The sequence below is a fragment of the Mustelus asterias genome, chromosome 22 (assembly GCF_964213995.1).
Source record: "Mustelus asterias chromosome 22, sMusAst1.hap1.1, whole genome shotgun sequence".
In the NCBI taxonomy this organism is placed as follows: domain Eukaryota; kingdom Metazoa; phylum Chordata; class Chondrichthyes; order Carcharhiniformes; family Triakidae; genus Mustelus; species Mustelus asterias.
Genome location: NC_135822.1, coordinates 56,089,981 through 56,111,650, shown reverse-complemented (window position 1 = coordinate 56,111,650; position 21,670 = coordinate 56,089,981). Strand labels below are relative to the sequence as shown.

At 49.9% G+C, this 21,670-nt stretch overlaps 1 protein-coding gene across 3 annotated transcripts in view; it reads left to right on the top strand.

Moving 5' to 3' along the window:
- The window catches only part of dock5 (dedicator of cytokinesis 5), a 293,002-nt gene that overhangs the window by 202,846 nt on the left and 68,486 nt on the right, over positions 1-21,670 (top strand). For all 3 annotated transcript variants that reach the window (XR_013500554.1, XM_078239223.1, XM_078239224.1), the window contains 10 exons: positions 885-957; positions 2,916-3,019; positions 6,434-6,614; positions 8,890-8,987; positions 9,809-9,898; positions 11,266-11,366; positions 13,476-13,610; positions 17,476-17,587; positions 19,375-19,445; positions 20,999-21,105. Coding sequence is in view for 2 of the 3 variants with exons in the window: in XM_078239223.1 (XP_078095349.1) it covers positions 885-957; positions 2,916-3,019; positions 6,434-6,614; positions 8,890-8,987; positions 9,809-9,898; positions 11,266-11,366; positions 13,476-13,610; positions 17,476-17,587; positions 19,375-19,445; positions 20,999-21,105 (1,072 nt within the window). In the remaining variant the exon portion in view is untranslated. The remainder of the gene's footprint in view (positions 1-884; positions 958-2,915; positions 3,020-6,433; positions 6,615-8,889; positions 8,988-9,808; positions 9,899-11,265; positions 11,367-13,475; positions 13,611-17,475; positions 17,588-19,374; positions 19,446-20,998; positions 21,106-21,670) is intronic.

The following is a 21,670-nucleotide window of genomic DNA, read 5'->3' as shown; positions in this document are numbered from 1 at the left end:
TGTCAGAGGGTCAGTGCTGAGGGAGTGCTGCACTGTCAGAGGGTCAGTGCTGAGGGAGTGCCGCACTGTCAGAGGGTCAGTGCTGAGGGAGTGCCGCACTGTCAGAGGGTCAGTACAGAGGGAGTGCTGCACTGTCAGAGGGTCAGTACTGAGGGAGTGCTGCACTGTCAGAGGGTCAGTGCTGAGGGAGTGCTGCACTGTCAGAGGGTCAGTACTGAGGGAGTGCTGCACTGTCAGAGGGTCAGTGCTGAGGGAGTGCTGCACTGTCAGAGAGTCAGTGCTGAGGGAGTGCTGCACTGTCAGAGGGTCAGTACTGAGGGAGTGCTGCACTGTCAGAGGGTCAGTGCTGAGGGAGTGCTGCACTGTCAGAGGGACAGTACTGAGGGAGTGCTGCACTGTCAGAGGGTCAGTACTGAGGGAGTGCTGCACTGTCAGAGGGTCAGTACTGAGGGAGTGCTGCACTGTCAGAGGGTCAGTACTGAGGGAGTGCTGCACTGTCAGAGGGACAGTACTGAGGGAGTGCTGCACTGTCAGAGGGTCAGTACTGAGGGAGTGCTGCACTGTCAGAGGGTCAGTGCTGAGGGAGCGCTGCAGAGTCAGAGGGTCAGTACTGAGGGAGTGCCGCACTGTCAGAGGGTCAGTGCTGAGGGAGCGCTGCGACGTCCCACACAGCCGATCACTCGGGCTCCCTCACCGTGGGGAAAGAGGGGGTCAGAGTTCAGGGAAGTCCTGAATTGCGAGGATTTGGACAGATGTGGTGTGGGTATCGCAACAGGTGTCTCCAGATGTGTGGGGTGGGGAATACAGAGTGGTGAAGTGGGCATCTGTGGAAGAACATGGACTCGGAACTCCAAAACTGTCTCTCTCTCTCTCTCTGCCCGAAGGTGGCCATCACAATTGAAGATGTCCCTCGGTGTCACCTCCGCTTCACCTTCCGACACAGGTCCTCGCAGGAATGTAAGTGTTCGAAGCTCCCTCTCCGTTTAATAGCAATTGATGCAGTGTCGTTAAAAGTCGGAATCCTCCCCACTCGTGAAGCTCTCCCCAATAACCCCTCCACCATTACCACTGGAGAACTGATTCAAGGCACGAATTCCTGTGCGATGCTTTCGGCTTTCAGTTACGATGGCTCCTGTTGCCAAATAGCTGGGGGGGGGAACACAAATTATTGGACTCTTATTTCCAGAATTTTATTGAATTCAAATTTCACCACCTGCTGTGGTGGGATTCGAACCTGATTCCCCAGAGAACTACCCTGCGTCTCTGGATTAACAGTCCAGTGGTCATTGCCGCTACCCAAGTCTGAACCCAGGACACAGAGTTTCTCTTTACTGCGAGAGTTTGTTTGCTTTGATTGCAAGCCCAGTGCCCCAGCTATCCCCTTACAAATCAACGTTACTGATTTATACGTGCTCACCGTACTTCAAGCGCTTCATGTTTCCAGGTGTCCAGATCACCAATAACCTGTCCTGGTCCCTCCACGCCGACACCATTAGGGTTAAGAAAACTCACCAACACCTCTACTTTCACAAGAAGACTGAGGAAATTCGGCAAGTCCGCCACGGCTCTCACCAATTTTTACAGATGCACCATAGAAAGCATTCTTCCCGGGTGTATCACACATTGGTATGTCTCCTGCTCTCAAGCTACAATGGGTTGCGATCATAGCCCAGTCCGTCATGCAAACCAGCCTCCCATCTGTCTACACTTCCCGCTGCCTTGGAAAGGCAGCCAGCATAACCCCCTTCGTCTGTCAGGAAAAAGATACAAAAGTCTGAAAACACATAGAGTACATCGGAGAGAAGGAAAGGAGGAAGTGCAGAATGTCGTGTTACAGTCACAGCTCGGGTGTAGAGAAAGATCAATTTAATATTTGATTTGATTTATTATTGCCACGTATTGGGATACAGTGAAAAGTATTGTTTGATTTATTATTGTCACATGTACTGGGACACAGTGAAAAGTATTGTTTCTTGCGCACTATACAGACAAAGCATACTGTTCACAGAGTATACAGGGGAGAAGGATAGGAGAGGGGGCAGAATGTTGTGTTACAGTCACAGCTGGGGTGTAGAGAAAGATCAAGTTAATATAAGGTAGGTCCATTCAAAAGTCTGACAGCAGCAGGGAAGAAGCTGTTCTTGAGTCGGTTGGTACGTGACCTCAGACTTTTGTATCTTTTTCCTGGTGGAAGAAGGTGGAAGAGAGAATGTGTGGGGTGCATGGGGTCATTGATTATGCTGGCTGCTTTTCCTGAGACAGTGGGAAGTGTAGACGGAGTCAGTAGATGGGGGGTTGGTTTGCGTGATGGACTGGGCTTCGTTCACGACCCTAAGTAGTTTCTTGTGGTCTTGGGCAGAGCAGGAGCCAGACCAAGCTGTGATACAACCAGAAAGAATGCTTTCTATGGTGCATCTGTAAAGGTTGGTGAGAGTCATAGCTGACAGGCCAAATTTCCTTAGTCTTCTGAGAAAGTAGAGGCGTTGGTGGGGCTTTCTTAACTATAGCGTCGGCACCAAAGATGTGTAGGTTAGGTGAATTGGCCATGCTAAATTGTACCTTAGTGTCAGGGGGATTAGCTAGGGTAAATGCATGGGGTTATGGGGATAGGGCCTGGGTGGGATTGTGGTTGGTGCAGACTCGATGGGCTGAATGGCCGCCTCCTGGACTGTAGTATTCTATGATTCTATAAGGTTTTGAACAGGTTTGAGTGGCCTGACCCTGTGCTAGAGACCTGCACGTGCGCAATGGCGCCCTCTGCCACTCTCAGCCAGCTTTCGGGCATTTTAAGAGTGCGTTCTCACAGCCTGAGCGGCATTTGTGGATATTTCCTTAACGTAGAAACCAGAAGCAGGAGTAGGCCATTCGGGTCTTCTCGCCCTTCTTGACAAAATGTCTTGTTGCCATATCTGCAGCCAAAGACAAGTCGGAGAAGTTCTTTGGCATGGCGTTCGTGAGGTTAATGAAACCAGACGGCACGACGTTACGTGATGGGAAACATGACTTAATCATCTTTAAGGTAGGTGACAGGCAGCAAGGTTGGGGGGCGGGGGGGGGGGGGGGGCGGCGGCGTGGAACAGACAAGAATGAGCCCTGTCTGGCCTCTCTTTGTAAGTGGGGTGACCCATAGACCCCCCCTCCTCTCTGGGAGGGAGAATTCCCCAGAATAACCACCCTCTGAGAGAAGAAATTCCTCCTCATCTCCGTTTTCGATGGGCGACTCCATATCCTGAAACTGTGACACCCCCCGCTCCTCATTCAAGATTCCCTCATGACGGGGAACCATCCTCCCAGCATCCACTCCATCAAACCCGCCTCAGAATCTAATGTATCAATGAGATCCCCTCTCACTCTTCTAAACTCCAATGAGTGTAGGCCCAACCTCTCCTCAGAAGACAAACCTCCCTTCATCCCAGGAATTAGTCGAGTGAATCTTCTCTGAACTGCTTCCGAGATAAATCTCTCCCTCATTCCATCAGGCCACACTTGGAATACTGTGTGCAGTTCTGGTCACCCTATTATAGAAAGGATATTAATAAACTAGAAAGAGTGCAGAAAAGATTTACTGGGATGCTACCGGGATTTGATAGTTTGAGTTATAAGGAGAGGCTGGATAGACTGGGGCATTTTTCCTCTGGAGCGTAGGAGGCTGAGGGGTGATCTTATAGAGGTCTATAAAATAATGAGGAGCAGAGATCAGCTAGATAGTCAACGTCTTTTCCCAAAGGTAGGGGAGTCTAAAACTAGAGGGCATAGGTTTAAAATGAGGGGGAGAGATACAAAAGGGTCCAGAGGGGCAATTTTTTCACACAGAGAGTGGTGAGTGTCTGGAACAAGCTGCCAGAGGTAGTAGTAGAGGCGGGTACAATTTTGGCTTTTAAAAAGCATTTAGACGGTTACATGGGTAAGATGGGTATAGAGGGATATGGGCCAAACGTGGGCAATTGGGACTAGCTTACTGGTTAAAAACTGGGCGGCATGGACAAGTTGGGCCAAAGGGCCTGTTTTCATGCTGTAAACCTCTATGGCTCCATGACCTTATAGCCCTACGAGACCAAAACTGTGCACATTACTCCAGGTGTGGTCTTACCAATACCATGTGCAGTTGTAGCAAGACTTTTGTACTCCACATTTGTAGTCCCATCTCCCCAATTTTGGCCCTCTTATGTCACCTCTCTCTCGCCCTTTGTAGACTTTTTGTATCCTCCACACAACTTGCTTTTCTCCCTATCTTTGTCTCATTAGTACATTTGGCTACAACACTCTCAGTCCTTTCCTCCAAGTCATCAGTGCCGATCGCAAGCAGTTAAGACTTGAAGATGGTCCATTTACCTCTGTTTCCTGTTAGTTACCCAATCCTCTATCAATATTCCTCCCAACACCGTACGTTCGTACCTTCCGCAGCAACCTCTCACTTGACAACTTATCAAATGCCTTTTGGAAATCCGAATACATTACGTCTACCAATCCCCCTTTATCCACCCTGAATATTACAACCTCAAAGTATGCCATTATCCTTTCACGACACCATGGAGAATCTACCTGATTTCCGTGGTGATTCTTGGAATACCCAGTCGCCACCTCTTCAACAGCGGACCCAAGCATTTTCCCATTGGCGGATATTAGACCGACTCATCCCCTCATATAGGTTACCCTCCCCCTCCCCCCACCACCCCCCTCCCGCCCCCCCCTCCCTTTTCTTGATTAGGGGCGTTCCGTTTGCCTGGTGGTGAGGGGTCGGGGAGTTTAGGGTTACCCCAGCAGAGGGTGAGCAAAGAGGAACAAAGAACAGTATAGCACAGGAACAGGCCCTTCGGCCCTCCATTGTCCTATCTAGACCAACTGTTCATGTGTCTATTCAGATAAGTCTTAAATGTCGCTCACGTGTTTGCCTCAACCGCCTCACTTGGCAGTGCCAAGGCCCCCACCACCCTCGTAAAAAAACTTCCCCCCCCGCACATCTCCACTTAACCTTTTCCCCCCTTATCTTGAGCCCCCTTTTATTGTCATTTCTGCCCTGGGAAAAAGCTTCCAACTGTTCACCCTATCTATATCCCTCATAATTTTATAAACCTCTATCAGGTCGCCCCCTCAGCCTCCGTCTTTCCAGGGAGAACAATCCCAGATTATTCAATCTCTATCTTGGAAGGCCTCTCTCTCTGGGCCCCGTAACCATAAGACCATAGGATTTCAGAGCAGAATTAGGCCATTCGGCCCATTGAGTCTGCTCCCCCATTTGAGCACGATTGATATGTTTCTCAACCCCATTCTCCCACCTTTTCCCTGTAACCTTTGACCCCCCCTTACCAACCAGGAACCTATCTATCTCTGTCTTAAATACACTCAATGACCCGGCCTCCTCTGTGGCAATGAATTCCACAGATTCACCAAACCCTCTGGCTGAAGAAATTCCTCCTCACCTCGGTTCTAAAGGGTCGTCCCTTTACTCTGAGGCTGTGCCCCTCGGATCCGAGTCTCTCCGACTAATGGAAACATCTTCCCCACGTCCACTCTATCCAGGCCTCTCAGTATTCTGTAAGTTTCAATGAGATTCCCACCTCATCCTTCATAGAAAGCATGCAGGTACAGCGGATGATAAAGCCAATGGAATGTTGGCATTTATAGCGAAAGGAATAGAATATAAAGATAAGGAATTATTGTTGCAACTGTACAAGGCATTGGTGAGGCCGCACCTGGAGTATTGTGCACAGTTTTGGCCCCCTTATTTGAGGAAAGGTGTCGTGGCATCGGAGGCAGTTCAGAGGAGGTTCACTAGATTGATTCCAGAGATGAGGGGTTTGTCGTGTGAAGAGAGATTGAACAGTTTAGGCCGAGACTCTCTGGAATTTAGAAGAATGAGGGGAGATCAAATTGACGTTTACAAGATGATAAACGGTGTGGATAAAGTAGACGTGGAGCGGATGCTTCCTCTTGTGGGGCATTCTGGGACGAGAGGTCATAGTCTCAGGATAAGGGGCAGCAAATTTAAAACAGAGTTGAGGAGAAACTATTTCTCCCAAAGGGTTGTGAATCTGTGGAATTCGCTACCCCAAAGTGCGGTGGATGCTGGGACAGTGAGTACATTTAAGGAGGAGTTAGACAGATTTTTAATTGGTAATGGGTTGAAGGGTTATGGGGAGAAGGCAGGAAAATGGGGATGAGGAGCATATCAGCCATGATGGATTAGCGGAGCAGACTCGATGGGCCGAATGGCCTAATTCTGCTCCGATATCTTATGGACTTATCTTATGAACTTCTAAACTCCATCGAGTACAGACACAGAGTCCTCAAAAGCTCCTCGTATTTCAAGCCTTTCATTCCCGGGATCATTCTCGTGAACCTCCTCTGGACCCTCATTGAGAGCCAGCACATCCTTCCTTAGACACGGGGCTCAAAACAAAAACCATTCTGCTAACCTCTGACTCATCGCCAGGGAGACACGAAGAAAGCGGAAGATGCCAGGTGTTACCTCACGCAACCCAGCACCAAGGAAGAGCAGGAGCTGAGAGAGAGGGAGTTCGGGAAGGGGTTTCACCATTCTACCAGTTTATCGACCATCAAAGACAGCTTTCAGATCGCAACTCTGGTGTGTTCGACCAAGCTGACCCAAAACGGTACGTTCCAAACACAATACGGCCAAATCTGATTGCATAGTTGAGTTGAGATCTCATCCATTGTCTATTGTCCATTGGTGTGTTTTAAAGAGCTCCCACCACTGCGAGTGTGGAACTTAGCCCAGTTATGGTTCAGGTTAGAAGCTCCAAAGTGTTTTACCTGAACCATAAGTTTTGCCTCTTGAATTTGGCTCGGGTGAACATGGTGGCTTGGAGGGCCGAAGGGCCTGTTTCCTGTGCTGTACTGTTCTTTGATATGTTCTACTTCGGGTATGTTTGAAATGACCCACTAGGGAGCTTTTATCAAACAAAATTTAATTAAGAATATAGTTAATATGTATAGTAAGTAAATTAGTAAGGACTTTTATCAATTACAAACTAGAAATAATCATCATAATGTACAACCCTGAACAAAGATATCTACAATCTTCCAATCAAACCAATACCGTGGACAAAAGACCCTTTCTACATGATTTTCTCATTCATTCATGGGACACGGGTGTCGCTGGCTGGGCCCAGCGTTTATTGCCCATCCCTAGTTGCCCCTTGAGAAGGTGGTGGTGAGCCGCCATCTTGAATCGCTGCAGTCCACGTGCTGTGGGTTGACCCACAATGCCGTTAGGGAGGGAATTCCAGGATTTTGACCCAGCGACTGTGAAGGAACGGCCGATATATTTCCAAGTCAGGATGGTGAGGGGCTCGGAGGGGAACTTGCAGGTGGTGGTATTCCCCATGTGTCTGCTGCCCTTGTCCTTCTAGATGGAAGTGGTCGTGGGTTTGGAAGGTGCTGTCTAAGGATGAGTTGCTGCAGTGCATCTTGTAGATGGTACACACTGCTGCTACTGAGCGTCGGTGGTGGAGGGAGTGAATGTTTGTGGATGGGGTGCCAATCAAGCGGGGCTGCTTTGTCCTGGATGGTGTCGAGCTTCTTGAGTGTTGTTGGAGCCACACCCATCCAGGCAAGTTTAACACAGCACAGGTTAATGCCCACGTGATACTGGAAATTGAATCCTTTGGTTGAAGTCTGCAGTTCTCTGGATTCACTCCGAACAGTTTGCAGACAAGACAGCTTCCCAAAACCCCAGAGAGACTCTGGCCTAGCCCCCAAGAACAGCAGATGTTAACGCTTCAGGAAAACAACAGAATTTCCAAAGAAATAACAGGGAGAGAGGGAAAACAGTTCATATTAGCTTGCTGTCTCTTCCGAAACTCAAACTCAACTGCAGCTCAGAACTGAAACCGAAACCTCAAACTCATTGGGAAAAAAACCTCTCCAAAAACTCTTGACCGCCCTCCTAACAATGCAGGGTCATAAAAATAGTCCCAGAGTAAATACCACTTAAGTAGCAATAAAAAGACTCATCGTAGTCAGCCCGACAACAGTGACGTCACTGAAACTGTGAGCTGCAGAGATCTTTTTTTTTTAATTCTTAAAGATACACTAACATCGCACTGTTGCCTCACAGCGCCAGGGACCCGGGTTCGATTCCCAGCTGGAGTCACTGTCTGTGGATTTTAACCTAGTTTTGTGAGACTTCTTACTGCGCCCACCCCAGTCCAACGCCGGCATCTCCACATCATGGATAATAAAATAAACTTTAAACTGAAAAGAAAAACTGAACCCTCCACCTCAGTGTTGTGTGTGGGCCATACCTGCCAGTGATTGGCTGGTCGATTTGAACAACGTGTCCCTCCATGTGGTTTGGACCTTGCCAAGTGCAAATCCAAATGTCTCCAGTTGGATATGGTTTTGTGCTTTGGTAAGAGTTTTAACAACGCCAGGTTAAAGTCCAACAGGTTTATTTGGTGGCAAATACCATTAGCTTTCGGAGCGCTGCTCCTTCGCCAGATGGAGTGGAAATCTGCTCTCCATCTGACGAAGGAGCAGCGCTCCAAAAGCTAATGGTATTTGCCACCAAATAAACCTGTTGGACTTTAACCTGGTGTTGTTAAAACTGTTACGGTGTACCTACACCGCAGGGACTGCAGCCGGTTCAAGATGGCGGCTCACCCACCACCTTCTCAAGGGGCAATTAGGGATGGATAATAAATACCCACATCCCAGGAATGAATTCTCAAAAAGAAACATGTTTCTTTTTACGGGATCCTGCTGTGTAAAAGATCTCCGGAGTGCCACAGTGATTGAACTTGGAAAGTAGGTCAATGGGCCTGCAGTGCTTTGGAGCAACCTGAGGTAGCAGAAGGTGCTATAAAAATGCAATGTAGTCTTTCTGGATATGTGTATAAATACAGAGTGTGTGCGTTGTGTTGACAGTTGACTTACTGGGCCTGTTAAACTGGCGGAGCAGCCACCAGAGTATCGAGCAGAACCTCAGGCGGCTAATGGAAGTGGATGGCAGCGAGATTGTAAAGGTGAGCAGCCCAGCGTCGTGGGTTCGAATCCCACCACGGGAGAGTGGGGAAACTCAATCCAATTCATTAATAAATCCGCAATGAGTGTGGCAGCCTTAAGAAACATGAGGGGGAATTTAACCTGGTCAATCCACCTAAACTGTGTGAGTGACAGTATGTGTGAGAGAGAGAGTGTGAGAGAGAGAGTGTGAGAGAGACAGTGTGTGTGCGAGGGAGAGAGAGAGAGTGTGTGAGAGAGAGAATGTGAGAGAGAGAGAGAGACAGTGTGTGTGCGAGGGAGAGAGAGAGAGTGTGTGAGAGAGAGAATGTGAGAGAGAGAGAGAGACAGTGTGTGTGCGAGGGAGAGAGAGAGAGTGTGTGAGAGAGAGAGAGACAGTGTGTGTGCGAGGGAGAGAGAGAGAGTGTGTGAGAGAGAGAATGTGAGAGAGACAGTGTGAGAGAGTGCGAGAGTGTGTGTGATTATTTCTTTATTAGTGTCACAAGTCGCCTGACATTAACACTGCAATGAAGTTACTGTGAAATTCCCCGAGTCGCCACATTCCGGCACCTGTTCGGGTTACACTGAGGGAGAATTTAGCACCTAACCGGCACGTCTTTCGGACTGTGGGAGGAAACCGGAGCACCCGGAGGAAACGCACGCAGACACGGGGAGAACGTGGAAATTCCACACAGACAGTGACCCAAGCCGGGAATGGAACCCAGGTCCCTGGCACCATAAGGCAGCAGTGCTAACCACTGTGCCAACATGTGTGTGTGTGAGTGCGAGAGAGATGGACAATTTCTCGAAGTACTAACTCCTTCCCAATCTCCCTTCCCCTCAGTTTTTACAGGACACCCTCGATACACTCTTCAACATAATGATGGAAACTTCGGAAAGCGACACTTACGACTTTTTAGTCTTTGATGCATTGGTAAGTTACGTCAATTCAGATCTCTGTAGGAACATTTATTCTGAATATTCATTGTTTTTCATTCATTCTTGGGACATGGGCGTCGCTGGCTGGGCCAGCATTTATTGCCCATCCCTAGTTGCCCGAGGGCAGTTGAGAGTCAACCACATTGCTGTGGCTCTGGAGTCACATGTAGGCCAGACATGTTTGGACACTAAGGGGCAATTTAGCATGGCCAGTCCACCTAACCTGCACATCTTTGGACACTAAGGGGCAATTTAGCATGGCCAATCCACCTAACCTGCACATCTTTGGACACTAAGGGGCAATTTAGCATGGCCAATCCACCTAACGTGCACATCTTTGGACACTAAGGGGCAATTTAGCATGGCCAGTCCACCTAACCTGCACATCTTTGGACACTAAGGGGCAATTTAGCATGGCCAATCCACCTAACCTGCACATCGTTGGACACTAAGGGGCAATTTAGCATGGCCAATCCACCTAACGTGCACATCTTTGGACACTAAGGGGCAATTTAGCATGGCCAGTCCACCTAACCTGCACATCTTTGGACACTAAGGGGCAATTTAGCATGGCCAATCCACCTAACCTGCACATCTTTGGACACTAAGGGGCAATTTAGCATGGCCAATCCACCTAACGTGCACATCTTTGGACACTAAGGGGCAATTTAGCATGGCCAGTCCACCTAACCTGCACATCTTTGGACACTAAGGGGCAATTTAGCATGGCCAATCCACCTAACCTGCACATCTTTGGACACTAAGGGGCAATTTAGCATGGCCAATCCACCTAACGTGCACATCTTTGGACACTAAGGGGCAATTTAGCATGGCCAGTCCACCTAACCTGCACATCTTTGGACACTAAGGGGCAATTTAGCATGGCCAATCCACCTAACCTGCACATCTTTGGACACTAAGGGGCAATTTAGCATGGCCAATCCACCTAACGTGCACATCTTTGGACACTAAGGGGCAATTTAGCATGGCCAGTCCACCTAACCTGCACATCTTTGGACACTAAGGGACAATTTAGCATGGCCAATCCACCTAACCTGCACATCTTTGGACTATGGGAGGAAACCGGAGCACCCGGAGGAAACCCACGCAGACACGGGGAGAATGTGCAAACTCCGCACAGACAGTGACCCAAGCCGGGAATCGAACCCGGGTCCCTGGCGCTGTGAGGCAGCAGTGCTAACCACTGTGCTGCCGTGCTACCCTTGGGCACAATAAATTCTGAAATAAGGCCCACACTGTTCCAACGATGCAGTCCCACCCTCCGTACGCTATCTCCCTGCACTGTTTTGTCTTATTCCCCGGTAGATTCTGAATCTCACTGCTTCTCTCTTTCAATTCCAGGTATTTATTATCTCCCTGATTGCCGATATAAAATTCCAACACTTCAACCCCGTTCTGGAAACCTACATCACCAATCATTTCAGTGCAACACTCGCCTACGTGTGAGTATATCTGTGGGGGGAGGTGCCCTGAGAACCTACCATCTCTCTCTCTCTCTCTCTCTGTCTCCCTCTCTCTCTCTCTCTGTCTCCCTCTCTCTATCTCTTTCTCTGTCTCTCTCTCTCTCTGTCTCTCCTTCTCTCTGTCTCCCTCTCTCTATCTCTTTCTTTCTCTCTCTCTGTCTGCTGGGGTCTCAGTTGGAACATTTTATGCCAAGGTTTGATTCATTGACCAGAAACTGAGCTGGACCCAGCCACATAAACACAGTGGCTCCCAGAGCAGGTCAGAGGCTGGGAATCCTGCGGAGAGTAACTCACCTGCTGACTCCCCCAAAGTCTGTCCACCATCCACAAGGCACAAGTCAGGAGTGTGATGGAATACTCCCCACTTGCCTGGATGGGTGCGGCTCCAACAACACTCAAGAAGCTCGACACCATCCAGGACAAAGCAGCCCCGCTTGAATGGCACCACATCCACAAACACTCACTCCCTCCACCACCGACGCTCAGTAGCAGCAGTGTGGACCATCTACAAGATGCACTGCAGCAACTCATCCTTAGACAGCACCTTCCAAACCCACAACCTCTACCATCGAGAAGGACAAGGGCAGCAGACACATGGGGAACACCACCACCTGCAAGTTCCCCTCCGAGCCACTCACCATCCTGACTTGGAAATATAACGGCCGTTCCTTCACTGTCGCTGGGTCAAAATCCTGGAACTCCCTCCCTAACAGCACTGTGGGTGTACCTACACCACACGGACTGACTGATGTCCAATAACAATCCTGGAACTCCCTCCCTAACAGCACTGTGGGTGTACCTACACCACACGGACTGACTGATGTCCAATAACAATCCTGGAACTCCCTCCCTAACAGCACTGTGGGTGTACCTACACCACACGGACTGACTGATGTCCAATAACAATCCGGGAACTCCCTCCCTAACAGCACTGTGGGTGTACCTACACCACACGGACTGACTGATGTCCAATAACAATCCTGGAACTCCCTCCCTAACAGCACTGTGGGTGTACCTACACCACACGGACTGACTGATGTCCAATAACAATCCTGGAACTCTCTCTCTAACAGCACTGTGGGTGTACCTACACCACGTGGACTTAATGATGTCCAGTAACAATCCTGGAACTCCCTCCCCAACAGCGCTGTGGGTGTACCTACACCACACAGATTGACTGATGTCCAATAACAATCCTGGAACTCCCTCCCTAACAGCGCTGTGGGTGTACCTACACCACACAGATTGACTGATGTCCAATAACAATCCTGGAACTCCCTCCCTAACAGCACTGTGGGTGTACCTACACCACACGGACTGACTGATGTCCAATAACAATCCTGGAACTCCCTCCCTAACAGCACTGTGGGTGTACCTACACCACAGGGACTGCAGCAGGTTCAAGATGGCGGCTCACCCACCACCTTCTCAAGGGGTTATTAGGGATGGGTGTTAAATGCTGGGCCCAGGCAGTGACTTCCACATCCAGTGAATGTGATGTAACTGAGCCCACGTTCGTCTCCCAGATTGGCGTGTGTCTGTGAAATCTCAGTGGGAGTTAGGCCCGAGGCTCCAGGGGCGGCTAGCGTTGGAGAGACGGACATTGCTGGTCGCCGCACTGGCACTGCACTGGCACGCGCCAACACTCCCAGGGCAAGATTCAAGTGAGACTTGCCTTTACCTCAGCAGCAGGCTTTCGAGAAATGAAGGCCTCTGTCTGCTTGTGTGCGTAGGCCTGTATCTCTGTGTGTGTGTGTGGGGGTCTCTGTCTCCCCTGTGTAGGGGCCTCTGTCACCTTGTGTATGTGGGGGCCTCTGTCTCCCTGTGTGTGTGGGGGGGCCTCTGTCTGTGTGTGTGTGTGGGTGTCCTCTGTCTCCCTGTGTGAATGGGGGGGGCTCTGTCTGTGTGTGTGTGGGGGGAGGGGGGGGGGGGGGGGAGGCTCTGTCTCCCTGTGTGTGTTTAGGCCTCTGTCTCCTTGTGTCTGAAGCTGAGATGACCAGAGTGAGGCGCGTGGGATCGATAATGTTCCTCCGCGGTGAGTCAAGATGGCCGCCTGAGCTCCCTCTCCCCTCACGTTCCCCTCTGCAGGAAGCTCACCAAGGTGCTGAACTACTACGTGTCCAACGCCGAGAGTGCGGACAAAACAGACCTCCTCTTCTCCGCTCTGAAGGGGTTAAAATACATCTTCCGTTTCATCATCCAATCGAGGCAACTCTACCTGAGGTAAGGAAGCGTCGGAACTGAGAGGCCCACCCGGCGGGGTGGGGGGTGGGGGGGGTTGATTCATCAGGGATTGGGTGGGCTGTGACCCCCCTGGAGGCCCTGGGCCATTGTAGCCAGAAATCATCGCACCCCCTACCCTTTTTGGGATACCCCACCTCACTACCTCACAGAATCACAGAAGACTACAGTGCAGAAGAGGCCCTTCAGCCATCAACGCATGGAAGGCCCTGACCTGCCCACCTAATCCCACTTGCCAGCACTTGGCCCTTGAATGTTATGATGTGTCATCCAGGTACTTTTTAAAGGATGTGAGGGATCCCGCCTCCACCACCCTCCCAGGCAGCGCATTCCAGACCCTCACCACCCTCTGGGTAAAAAAGGTTTTCCTCACATTCCCCCCTAAACCTCCCACCCCTCACTTTTAACTTGTGTCCCCCTCGTAACTGACCCTTCAACTAAGGGGAACAGCTGCTCCCTATCCACCCTGTCCATGTCCCTCATAATCTTGAACACCTCAATCAGGTCACCCCTCAGTCTTCTCTGCTCCAGAGAAAACAACCCAAGCCTATCCAACCTCTCTTCATAACTTAAACGCTCCGTCCCAGGCAGCATCCTGGTGAATCTCCTCTGCACCCCCTCCTTCCTATAATGTGGTGACCAGAACTGCACACAGTGCTCCAGCTGTGGCCTCACCAAAGTTCTACACAACTCCAACATGACCTCCCTGCTTTTGCACTCTATACCCCAATTACATAAGAACATAAGAAATAGGAGCAGGAGTAGGCCATCTAACCCCTCAAGCCTGCTCCACCATTCAATAAGATCATGGCTGATCTGATAGTGGGTTCAGTTCCACTTACCCGCCCGCTCCCCATAACCCTTAATTCCCTTATTGGCTAAAAATCTACCTGTGACTTAAACACATTTAACGAGGTAGCCTCTACTGCTTCATTGGGCAGAGAATTCCAAAGATTCACTACCCTCTGGGAGAAGAAGTTCCTCCTCAACTCTGTTCTAAATTGACTCCCCTGTATTTTGAGGATATGCCCTCTAGTTCTTGTTTCCTTTCTAAGTGGAAAGAATCTCTCTGCTTCTACCCTGTCTAGCCCCTTCATTATATGTCTCTATAAGATCTCCCCTCAACCTTCTAAACTCCAATGAGTACAGGCCCAGTCTACTCAATCTCTACTCATAAGCTAACCCCCTCATCTCCGGTATCAACCTGGTGAACCTTCTCTGTACTCCCTCCAAAGCTAATATATCCTTTCTTAAATAAGGGGACCAAAACTGTACACAGTATTCTAGTTGCGGCCTCACCAGTACCCTGTACAGTTGCAGCAAGACCTCCCTGCTTTTATACTCCATCCCCTTCGCGATAAAGGCCAACATTCCATTCGCCTTCTTGATCACCTGCTGCACCTGCAAACTGAGTTTTTGTGATTCATCCACAAGGACCCCCAGGTCCCTCTGCATGTTGTAATTTTCCACAATTTAAATAATAGTCCATTTTACTATTATTCCTTCCAAAGTGGATAACCTCACACTTGTCAACGTTATACTCCATCTGCCAGATCCTCGCCCACTCACTTAGCCCATCCAAATCTCTCTGCAGACTCTGTGTCCTCCACGCAATTTGCTTTCCCACTCATCTTTGTGTCATCCGCAAACTTTGTTACCCTACACTCGGTCCCCTTGATAAGCCTTGATAAAGGCGAGTGTGCCGTATGCCTTTTTCACCACCCTATTAACCTGCCTTTCCGTCTTCAGAGATCTGTGGACAAACGCGCCAAGGTCCTTTTGTTCTTCAGAACTTCCCAGTGTCAGACCTTTCACTGTAAACTTCCTTGTTAAATTACTCCTTACAAAGTGTATCACCTCACACTTTCCAGGGTTAAATTCCATCTGCCACTTATCCGTCCATTTGACCATTCCGTATTAAAAGGTACTGGTGAGGCCACATTTCGAATACCGTGGACAGTTTTGGGTCCCTGATGCCCGATATAACTCACGAGGCTAGAGATGCTCGAGGAAATAAAGGCTTTTATTGACTACTACAATAGAGCTACCATATATAATACACGATCCCAGACTGAGGGGTCCCAGACAGAGCAGTGACCTTTATACCTCTCCCAGGAGGCGGAGCCCGACTGGGATGTACCATAATAACTATAATACAGGTAGAACAGCCCAACCCTAACCCCAACAGTAACATGTCGAACAACCCAACCCTAACCCCAACAGTAACAAGTAGAACAACCCAACCCTAACCCCAACAGTAACATGTAGAACAACCCAACCCTAACCCCAACAGCAACATGTAGAACAACCCAACCCTAACCCCAACAGCAACATATATACAGACTCATAGTACTGGCCAGACCCTGGCTCAGTACTACCTGGTGGGAACCAACGATGGTTCACCACACTCCCCTTATTTGCGGAAAGGTATATTATCACCTGGAGGCAGCGCAGAGGAGGTTTACCAGGATGATCCTGGATTCGGAGGCACTGCCACATGAGGAAAGGTTGGGTCTGTACTCCTTGGACTTCAGACGGAATGGTCAAATGGGCGGATAAGTGGCAGGTGGAATTTAACCCTGAAAAGTGTGAGGTGATACACTTTGTAAGGAGTAATTTAACAAGGAAGTATACAGTGAAAGGTCTGACACTGGGAAGTTCTGAAGAACAAAGGGACCTTGGCGAGTTTGTCCACAGATCTCTGAAGGCGGAAAGGCAGGTTAATAGGGTGGTGAAAAAGGCCTATGGGACACTCGCCTTTATCAATCGGGGTATAGATTACAAAAGCAGAGAGGTCATGTTGGAGTTGTATAGAACTTTGGTGAGGCCACAGCTGGAGCACTGTGTGCAGTTCTGGTCACCATATTATAGGAAGGATGTGATTGCACTGGAGGGGGTGCAGAGGAGATTCACCAGGATGCTGCCTGGGACGGAGCATTTAAGTTATGAAGGAGGTTGGGGAGGCTTGGGTTGTTCTCGCTGGAGCAGAGAAGACTGAGGGGCGACCTGATCGAGGTGTTCAAGATTATGAGGGGCATGGACAGGGTGGATAAGGAGCAGCTGTTCCCCTGAGTTGGAGGGTCAGTCACGAGGGGACACAAGTTAAAAGTGAGGGGTGGGAGGTTTAGGGGGGAATTCTATGGCGCATCTGTAAAAATTGGTGAGAGTCGTGATGGACATGCCAAATTTCCGTAACCTCCTGAGAAAGTAGAGGTGTTGGTGGGCTTTCTTAACTATAGTGTTGGCATGAGGGGACCAGGACAGGTGGTTGGTGATCTGGACACCTAAAAACTTGAAGTTCTCGACCCTTTCTACTTCGTCCCTATTGATGTAGACAGGGGCATGTTCTCCTTGACACTTCCTGAAGTCGATGACAATCTCCTTCGTTTTGTTGACATTGAGGGAGAGATTATTGTTGCCGCACCAGTTCACCAGATTCTCTATCTCATTCCTGTACTCTGTCTCGTCATTGTTTGAGATCCGACCCACTACGGTGGTGTCGTCAGCAAACTTGTAAATCGAGTTGGAAGGGAATTTGGCCGCACAGTCAGAGGTGTATAAGGAGTATAGTAGGGGGCTGAGAACACAGCCTTGTGGGGCACCGGTGTTGAGGATGATCGTGGAGGAGGTGTTGTTGCCTATCCTTACTGATTGTGGTCTGTGAGTTAGGAAGTTCAGGATCCAGTCGCAGAAGATAATTAATTCGGATATTGTTTAATTCTAGTTCACTCGCCCTGTTGTCAGTGAGGAGGGTTTAGTTGGGGTTTTAGCAGAGGATTAACACTGACCCACTACACAACAGCAAGGTTCCCCAAGACACCTCCCTTCATTGAGTTCTCTCTTTCAGGATCTACGGGACACAGGAAGGTGACAATGAGTTCTACGAATCCATCCGGAAATTATTCCTTTCATTTAACTCACTGATGGACAGGCCGTTGGAGGAATCGGTCAAAATTAAGGTCAGTGCGGAGATGGCTGTTGTCTACAGAGGGACATCATCGCTCCCACATTGCTATCTCCCACCAGCCTGCCATTGTTCTCCTGTACTCCCCTCAGAATGTGATGTCTGTTACATTAGTGAATAGTACTGAAAAAGAGGATACAGTCTCTGTATCTCATCAAACACTCCCAGGACAGGTACAGCACGGGGTTAGATACAGAGTAAAGCTCCCTCTACACTGTCCCCCATCAAACACTCCCAGGACAGGTACAGCACGGGGTTAGATACAGAGTAAAGCTCCCTCTACACTGTCCCCCATCAAACACTCCCAGGACAGGTACAGCACGGGGTTAGATACAGAGTAAAGCTCCCTCTACACTGTCCCCCCATCAAACACTCCCAGGACAGGTACAGCACGGGGTTAGATACAGAGTAAAGCTCCCTCTACACTGTCCCCATCAAACACTCCCAGGACAGGTACAGAACGGAGATAGATACAGAGTAAAGCTCCCTCTACACTGTCCCCCATCAAACACTCCCAAGACAGGTACAGAACGGAGATAGATACAGAGTAAAGCTCCCTCTACACTGTTCCCATCAAACACTCCCAGGACAGGTACGGCACGGGGTTAGATACAGAGTAAAGCTCCCTCTACACTGTCCCCATCAAACACTCCCAGGACAGGTACAGCACGGGGTTAGATACAGAGTAAAGCTCCCTCTACACTGTCCCCATCAAACACTCCCAGGACAGGTACAGAACGGAGATAGATACAGAGTAAAGCTCCCTCTACACTGTCCCCCATCAAACACTCCCAAGACAGGTACAGAACGGAGATAGATACAGAGTAAAGCTCCCTCTACACTGTTCCCATCAAACACTCCCAGGACAGGTACGGCACGGGGTTAGATACAGAGTAAAGCTCCCTCTACACTGTCCCCATCAAACACTCCCAGGACAGGTACAGCATGGGGTTAGATACAGAGGAAAGCTCCCTCTACACTGTCCCCCATCAAACACTCCCAGGACAGGTACAGCATGGGGTTAGATACAGAGTGAAGCTGCCTCTACACTGTCCCCCATCAAACACTCCCAGGACAGGTACAGCACATGGTTAGATACAGAGTAAAGCTCCCTCTTCACTGTCCCCCATCAAACACTCCCAGGACAGGTACAGCATGCGGTTAGATACAGAGTAAAGCTCCCTCTTCACTGTCCCCCATCAAACACTCCCAGGACAGGTACAGCACATGGTTAGATACAGAGTAAAGCTCCCTCTACACTGTCCCCATCAAACACTCCCAGGACAGGTACAGCACGGGGTTAGATACAGAGTAAAGCTCCCTCTACACTGTCCCCATCAAACACTCCCAGGACAGGTACAGCACGGGGTTAGATACAGAGTAAAACTCCCTCTACACTGTCCCCATCAAACACTCCCAGGACAGGTACAGCACAGGGTTAGATACAGAGTAAAACTCCCTCTACACTGTCCCCATCAAACACTCCCAGGACAGGTACAGCACGGGGTTAGATACAGAGTAAAGCTCCCTCTACACTGTCCCCCATCAAACACTCCCAGGACAGGTACAGCACGGGGTTAGATACAGAGTAAAGCTCCCTCTATACTGTCCCCATCAAACACTCCCAGGACAGGTACAGCACAGGGTTAGATACAGAGTTCGATAACCATCCCACAGACAGTAGAACTGCACGGAGGGCAGGTCCTTCTGACCTCCTGCCACAAGGGGTGCTGAGGCCGAGTGTTGTGTCCTTTGGTAAATGTTTATTTCTGCTATCCTCAGGGTGCCGCGCTGAAGTACCTTCCCGCCATCATTAACCACGTGATGCTGGTGTTTGACCCCGTCGAACTCAGGTAGGCCGGAAAACGCTCCGGGAAATTCAGCTCTGTGTATAAACCACCCCCTCCTCCCCCACGCCAAGCACGCATAATCCGTGGCGTCCGGGATTCGAACCCACGGGGGTCTGACTCCTTCTGTCGTCTCCGGGAGCTCCCACTCCCATCCTGAGGCTATTCGAGCATGGTGGGCCTCACCGTGGCTCCCTTCTCTGAGCTGGGAAAGCCTTTGAACTTCCAACAAGACTTTCCATTTCAGCCCGGAGCCACTCTGGAATCGGACCCTTCTGCCCGTCAACTCCATACTATCCCTCTGTACATCAATCCTGTCAGCCTCCCATACCACCTTCCCCCACCCGGTTAGAGAATGCAAACGGCTTTTTTTCTCTCTCTCCCTCGTGGGGATCTTGACTTGCGTTAACCGTACCTCGCTTCCTGTCTCCCGACACGGTGGTGAAGAAGGCATATGGCATGCTTGCCTTTATAGGACGGGGCATAGAGTATAAAAGTTGGGGTCTGATGTTACAGATGTATAGAACGTTGGTTCGGCCGCATTTGGAATACTGCGTCCAGTTCTGGTCGCCACACTACCAGAAGGACGTGGAGGCTTTGGAGAGAGTGCAGAGGAGGTTTACCAGGATGTTGCCTGGTATGGAGGGGCTTGGTTATGAGGAGAGATTGGGGAAACTGGGGTTGTTCTCCTTGGAAAGACGGAGGATGAGGGGAGACTTAATAGAGGTGTATAAAATTATGAAAGGCATAGATAGGGTGAACGATGGGAAGCTTTTCCCCGGGTCGGTGGTGACGTTCACGAGGGGTCATAGGTTCAAGGTGAAGGGGGGGAGGTTTAACACAGATATCAGAAGGACATATTTCACACAGAGGGTTGTGGGGGCCTGGAATGTGTTGCCGGGCAAGGTGGTGGAGGCGGACACACTGGGAACATTTAAGACTTATCTAGACAGCTATATGAACGGAGTGGGAATGGAGGGATACAAAAGAGTGGTCTAGTTTGGACCAGGGAGCGGCGCGGGCTAATTGTTCCTTGTTTCTCGTTTCAAGGCTTCATTCTATGATCATCTTGCTGGTGCCAGTACAGAGTGAGACTGCGGATAGTTGGGAACCTGTCTCGGGGGCAGGGAATTCAGATGGTGTTCGTGGAAGTGGAAATGACTAGGGTTGGGAAGCATTTTCCAATCAGGGCCATTGTGATCTCCTGGACTCGTTTCGATCGCCTCAGGGGGTCGGAGAGGAATTTCCCAGATTTTCTTTTCCCCATATTGGCCCTGGGGTTTTCACTCTGGGTTTTCGCCTCTCCCTGGAGATCACATGGTCTGGAATGGGGGGGTGGGGGTAAGTTAATAGGTTGTGATGAACAAAGCATCGTAGCTGTGAGGGACAGCTCGGTGGATAGGATATTGGTATGTAGATAGGCTGGAAAATTGGGCGGGGATCCTGGATTCAGGATTCAATCCTGGACCGGGGAGCGGCGCGGGCTTGGAGGGCCGAAGGGCCTGTTCCTGTGCTGTATTGTTCTTTGTTCTTTGTTCTTTGACTGTTTCTCCGCTCAGTGTCCTGTTCACCAAGTTCATCCAGAGCATCCCGGATTACCAGCTGGTGCGGCAGAAGCTCAACTGTATGTGCAAGGTCGTGGAAAGCGAGCTCTTCAGACAGCCCGGTGAGTGAAGCAGTGCAGCCCCTGGCGTGACCTAGGCACTGCCGACAGACCCACTGCACCGCGCTGCCCCCCCCCGAGTGAGGCTGAGGACCGGGCGTTACAGGAGAGGGAGAGAGGGTGTGAGAAAAGGTGAGGGAGGGTGGCAGATACAGAGAGAGAAGGAGAGTCAGAGAGGTTTACAGCACGGAAACAGGCCCTTCGGCCCAACTTGTCCATGCTGCCCTTTTTTTAAAAAACCCTAAGCTAATCCCAATTGCCCGCATTTGGCCCATATCCCTCTATACCCATCTTACCCGTGTATCTATCTTAGAATCTTAGAATCTTAGAAACCCTACAGCACAGAAAGAGACCATTCGACCCATCGAGTCTGCACCGACCACAATCCCACCCAGGCCCTACCCCCATATCCCTACATATTTACCCACTAATCCCTCTAACCTACGCATCCCAGGACACTAAGGGCAATTTTAGCATGGCCAATCAACCTAACCCGCACATCTTTGGACTGTGGGAGGAAACCGGAGCACCTGGAGAAAACCCACGCAGACACGAGGAGAATGTGCAA